The sequence below is a fragment of the Cervus canadensis genome, chromosome 6, assembly GCF_019320065.1.
Source record: "Cervus canadensis isolate Bull #8, Minnesota chromosome 6, ASM1932006v1, whole genome shotgun sequence".
NCBI classification, from domain to species: Eukaryota; Metazoa; Chordata; class Mammalia; order Artiodactyla; family Cervidae; genus Cervus; species Cervus canadensis.
This window is the reverse complement of record NC_057391.1, coordinates 2,942,710-2,948,709: the sequence shown is the minus strand read 5'-3', so window position 1 is coordinate 2,948,709 and position 6,000 is coordinate 2,942,710. Positions and strand designations below refer to the sequence as shown.

At 38.6% G+C, this 6,000-nt stretch overlaps 1 protein-coding gene across 4 annotated transcripts in view; it reads right to left on the bottom strand.

The window, feature by feature from the left end:
• Window positions 1–1,140: 1,140 nt before the first annotated feature.
• Window positions 1,141–6,000, bottom strand: part of KCNN2 (potassium calcium-activated channel subfamily N member 2) — a 514,135-nt gene continuing 509,275 nt past the window's right edge. For all 4 annotated transcript variants that reach the window (XM_043470632.1, XM_043470633.1, XM_043470630.1 and 1 more), the window contains 2 exons: window positions 5,030–5,099; window positions 1,141–1,748 (listed from right to left, as the gene is read on the bottom strand). In XM_043470632.1, the coding sequence (XP_043326567.1) occupies window positions 1,461–1,748; window positions 5,030–5,099 (358 nt within the window). In that variant the 3' untranslated portion in view covers window positions 1,141–1,460. The remainder of the gene's footprint in view (window positions 1,749–5,029; window positions 5,100–6,000) is intronic.

The following is a 6,000-nucleotide window of genomic DNA, read 5'->3' as shown; positions in this document are numbered from 1 at the left end:
CTGAAGTAATCATACTTTTATGTCCTTGATCTTGAATGGAAACGTTTGAATTTTTGCATCAATTACAGAAAATAGTTATGAAAGTGATTTTATTCATTGAGTTATGCAAGCTGATGAATGTATAGCTCTAGTTTTGTGTTAAGAAAAACACTTGGAGGCTGTCTCATAAGGCAGACACCAAAGGGTGTTGTGTAGAATCAAGGGGAAGAGGGCAAAGGCAGATTTCTCTGAAAATGAAGGAGTCTTTTTTAGGTGTAAGCCACCCCAAGGGGGTTGGTTTCAGAGCTGTCCAAATGAAGTCTTATTTTTATCATGTTACCCCTGCCAGCTCTTCCCAGACTCTAGAGACTACCATGTTAGGGAAATCCAAACTGCTATTACCTCAAAGGTGGTTTTTCCAAACCCACTGCACTTTTAGAGTAATTCTGGAAAGAGATGTATTTGCACCAATAAATATGGAGTTCCTTTTCACAGAAACTGATCTTAACAGCCGTGAAACAAGCGTGCTAAAACTTTTGAAATTTAGCAGATGCCACTCACTTCCCAGTACCCACAGACCAAGAGTACAGACCGACCATTTGCTAGAGTTATGCTCATTTATGCTAATTATGCTATTGGGAGCTATGCAACCACACGTGTATATGAACATGTATGTGTATAATCCAAGCAGAGTGAATCTTGGGCCTCTCATAATAAATCCATGGAGAAAGATGAAATAAGTAGTTTACATCTAAAATTCTGCACCATTAACTCATAGACAGTGATGTACCCTGATACTTTCTTCAAGCAAATTTGCTGGTAAACTAGGAATAAAATAATTCTTGATAGCATCAGTGTCCCTAGTTCATATTATAGATTTTGATGTAACAGTCTCACTTTCCATATAAGCTGGAAACAAACTTAAATAGAAATGAGATGTGAACTCAAAGAATGGTAAGCTGGCCGGGTCAAACAGTTTTGACTATAATATTTCATAATGAGAGAAAATCTTAGTGACGAGGTATGGAGTAATTGAAAGACTTCTGTTGACTGGCCATACTTTTGGAAATAAAAATGATCAAAGTGCATTAGATGATAATCAGTCATTTTACCTTGAAAATAATGTGAAAAGTAAGCTTTTAGAAATGTCAAGTGACCAAATATGTGCAGAAATTAACTTTTTTTTATTATATATCATATAATGTAGTAGTAAAGTCTGTTTGAAGTGCATGAATAAAAAGTTAGTGAAATTACAGGAGGAACAATCTATATAGCAATAATAGGTGCATTCCCTGTGCATCTGAAAGAAAAAAAAAAGAGTTTTCACTCATTTTGGCCTAAAACTTAGTGTTCAGGTTCCCAGGATTCTGACATCAGAACCCGGATAACGCTGATTAGAACCATAGGGGCTTTACAATAAAAGCTAAAATATTGACCATATGATGGCAAAAAGTCTTATTTTGTGGTTAACTGATTCTCTTCTAGCTACTCTCTGATGAAGTTGGTGGCGCTGTAGAGGAGGACCGCCGCCTCCTGGACGAGGACCGGGACCGCTCAGCATCGTAGGGGACGTGCTTGTCATAGTTCTCCATCTGAGCCTCGAGGAAGTCTCTCTGCTGCTGCCTGATGGTTTGGCTTATGAGCCCAGGCAGGGCGTGGATGCTACCGATCAAAGTCTCTAACTTCGTTTCCAGGGTAACGATCCTCTTCTCAAAGTCTTCACTTCTTTCATTTAAGTCGGAAATCATGTCATACATGATGTTCTGAGTCTAGAAAACAGGATTGAGAAGAACAGAGAGATAGAGAACGAAGGTTTAATTATACTTGCCCTGGAAGCAGACTAGCCAGCTATCAGAGGTTCAGGGCTGGTCTCCTCTTAGCAACTTGGAGTGCAACAGGGGTGTCAGCTAACTGAACACGTGACCTGGCCAAACAAATTCAGTGTGTCTGTTCAATGCCAGGACTTAGAACAGTAAGATCTTAGGAATTAATGTGATCCAGTTGCAGAAAATGGTTTGCAGGTATTGCTGGTGGTATTGTCCAAAGATTTTAAGTGGTGTGCGGAGAGACAAACATGCTTTGATTTTATATTTATGTATATACTTTAAGGGCTGTTAGAAAAGCTAGCAGGTCAAATTCATTTTGTAACATGTAATACTAATTAGGGCAAGGCTGATTGTTAAAAACAAGCCAATTTTAAAGAAAAATACATAATAGTGCAGATGGTATTGGGATATAGCAGACATTTTGACTGGAATATGAATGAAGTTTAGGGCAAACTGATTTGATCGAGTAATTTAGTAACTTAAAGCAATTAAAAATACCTTAATATCTTTTTGCTGCCTTATGTTCCAAATTATAGGCTCTCTTTGGGTCAAATAGAATTTTTACAGATAATGAGCAAGAGAATAAAAGTTAGAGGAGACACTAACGTTACCAATCTACCTTGTTAGCTATGGCTTAATTAGAACTAGGTGGTTTGAAATATGGAAATGTTTTCGGTGTCCTAGTGAATTTTCCAACTGGTTGTCCTGATCAGAGGGTATTCATAACTGACTCCCAGTTATAGTTCTGGAAATAGGAGACAAGAGACAGGGAAAGAGGACTTCAGTGCTGACCAGCTCAGAACCAGACAGGGAAGAGGCTGATACAGAAAGGAAAGCTGGAGACGTTAACCTTGGCCCACTGCAGCCTTTCCCAAGCCTCAGACCTTTATGGCTAAGCCTGCTCTCCTATCATATTTCCCTCTATAATACATGCTCTTATCCTGCTTAACAACCTCTTAGGGATGATAGATGAACTTACTGAATAAGGAAGTTGCTGTTCAGAACACAGGCAAACCTTCCTGGGTTTGGCCAGGAAGACAGTTCATTAACTCTATGTGAGATTATTCATTCAGTAAATACTAAACTCTTTACGTCGTGGACAGTCCTGCAATAATAATAAGCATGGCACTAAAGAAGTAACTGAAAGACACAGCATCTTGCCTCACAGATAATTTTACTTCAAGAGTATATTTATTATGTATAATAGCATATATTATAGTGAAATGATATATATTATATATATTATTTTCAAGTGACCTCTTTTATTTTTTCATAAAAATACCCAATTTCTTTTATCACTCAATCTAGGAGCGATAATAAGAACCTGCTCCTTCTTTGTTCACAGTGTGTCCCAGTGAGAACCACGGGTGTAAGTATTAGTTGAGCACATCTTCAGGCCTCATATATATGTGCTGCCCAGCTTAAATGAACTATACATGATCTCCTAGGGGTTCACTTCAGTTCAGTTGCCCAGTTGTGTCCGACTCTTTGCGACCCCATGGACTGCAGCACGCCAGGCCTCCCTGTCTATCACCAACTCCCAGAGTTTACCCAAACTCATGTCCACTGAGTTGGTGATGCCATCCAACCATCTCATCCTCTGTCATCCCCTTCTCCTCCCGCCTTCAATCTTTCCTAGCCTCAGGGTCTTTTCAAATGAGTCAGTTCTTCGCATCAGGTAGCCAAAGTAATGGAGTTTCAGCTTCAACATCAGTCCTTCCAATGAACACCCAGGACTGATCTTCGTTAGGATGGACTGGATGGATCTCCTTGCAGTCCAAGGGACTCTCAAGAGTCTTTTCCAACACCACAGTTCAAAAGCATCAATACTTCAGCGCTCAGCTTTCTTTAGAGTCCAACTCTCACATCCATACCTGACCACTGGAAAAATCATAGCCTTAACTAGATGGACCTTTGTTGGCAAAGTAATGTCTTTGTTTTAATATGCTGTCTAGGTTGGTCATAACTTTCCTGTCAAGGAGTAAGTGTCTTTTAATTTCATGGCTGCAGTCACCATCTACAGTGATTTTGGAGCCCCCCAAAATAAAGTCTGACACTTTTATAGTTTCCCCATCTATTTGCCATGAATACACGTAAATCTTACTCGGTGGGATAAGTCACTAAATACTTCACTTCTATTTATAAGATATCAAATATTCCACTCCAACATATTTATACAGTATGTATTACTGATATACACTAAAATGAATTTAATTAATGGGACTAGGACAAATAGGTATAATTTTTGAAGAATATAATGGGGGCCTTGTAAAGGACATAGTTGTTACAGCAAACAAACAGCAGAACACAGGTCTGACTGAGAACTGCCTCTTTCAAAGCATTCATGTTAACAGGCCCAACACATACATAAATGCTGTTCTAATGCCTCATTTAAAATTTAGAACATTGAAAGGAATGTTGTCATTGTTGAAAAATATTCATATTTTGAAGCATAGTTCACTTGAGAGGAACAACCAAAATAAACCAGATAAGACATCTAATCGTGATATAAGAATTGGGGACTGTTAATGTACTTTAAGAAAGTAGTGTAAAGACGTATAAATCAATGGAACAGGACAGAAAGCCTATTGTTTAAAATAGGTAAAAAAAAAAAATTTATTACTGAGTTCTATTTAGCCTTGAAAGTGAAAGTCACTCAGTCTTGTCTGACTGTTTGCAACCCCATGGTCTACACAGTCCATGGAATTCTCCAGGCCAGAATACTGGAATGGGTAGCCTTTTCCTTCTCCAGGGGATCGTCCCAACCCAGGGATCGAACCCAGATCTCTCACATTGCAGGCGGATTCTTTACCAGCTGAGCCAGAAGGGAAGCCCATTTAGCCTTGAACCTCATAGTAAAACCCAAGACCTGGTTCTGCCCTCATAGGGATGAGACTAAGTCACATATAAGCATCCCAAAGGTATTGTCTCACATATTTATATTTATATTTCATCTCATATATTTACATTTATATTTCTAACTGAACTTCCAAATCCCTGCAAGCAGGAAAGCTTTTAGAATGGGGCTGAACATGTGTAGAGGGAAAGTACACATTAAGCAAGAGTTTTAGAAGAATTCTTCTAAGTTGGGCTGTCATGTCAGTATGGTCTGTTGGTTTGACTGGTTAAATAACTTTGGGTGGCCGCCTCCTGAAGTGTTACTGGTTTCTGTGCGTGATTAGTTCCAACAGGTGCGAATACGAGGGCTGAGACCCCAAGCTCACCTTTGCCAGGTCCACCAAGGTGTTTGCTTGGTCGTTCAGTTTCCTCTGCTCCATTTTTACACTTCTTAATCTAAAAGACAGAATCTGAAGTCAGAAAGTTTTTTTTTTTTCTTTTCTGCGACTATCATAAGCCTTCCAAAGAGCATGCACAAAATTGACAAGAGCAAATAACTGCATGGATAATGCCTTGAATATTTGGGGGTAAAGTCCCAATTGGTTATGTATCTGGTACAATGAGAAGCATGCTTCCCCAACACCGCAAAAAGGAAGGGAGAGAGAGACTAAGAGATAAGGTGTCCTTAGGACAACTGTTTACCAGGGAGTCAAAGTTGAATTGAGAAAGGCTCATAAGGATTTAACCATATGAGAAAAGCCAAAACATTCCTTAAAGCCCCAGTATCGTGACAAATAGACATAGGAAGAAATATGCAAAGCAACTGGAATCTTATCAGTGTTGGCGCAGGAGCACCTTCCTATGTCTACGTGACTAGATACAGGTGTTAGCCCTGTTTAGTCTGAAATGGATTGGGTTAGGTATTTGAACCTGATGAAACACAGTGATAAGTGAGATTCTCATTAGCAACAAGAAAACTTTTATTCAACCAGCAGCAAGATAACTCAAAACACATAATTCTCTTATTCTTCATTGTATTTATTTCACTTGACTTTTACACTGCCACTGAATTTGAAGGGAAGCCAGACCATTTCCTTGGGAGAATTTCCCTTCATTTTTTATTGTAGATAAAAGTCACAGGACAATTAGAGTGTCTGACAGATGGTCTCTCTTCTACTTGTAAAGTTACTTTTAGAAACTTTTAAATAACATTGAGTATATCTGATTGACAGTCATAAAACCTTTTTTTCTAAAAAAATTCTGAATGAGTACCTACTATGCTGTAACTTAGTGACAATAATATTTCAACAAATATTTATTCAGTGCTCATTACCTAGCAAGAAATTAAGATTTTCCA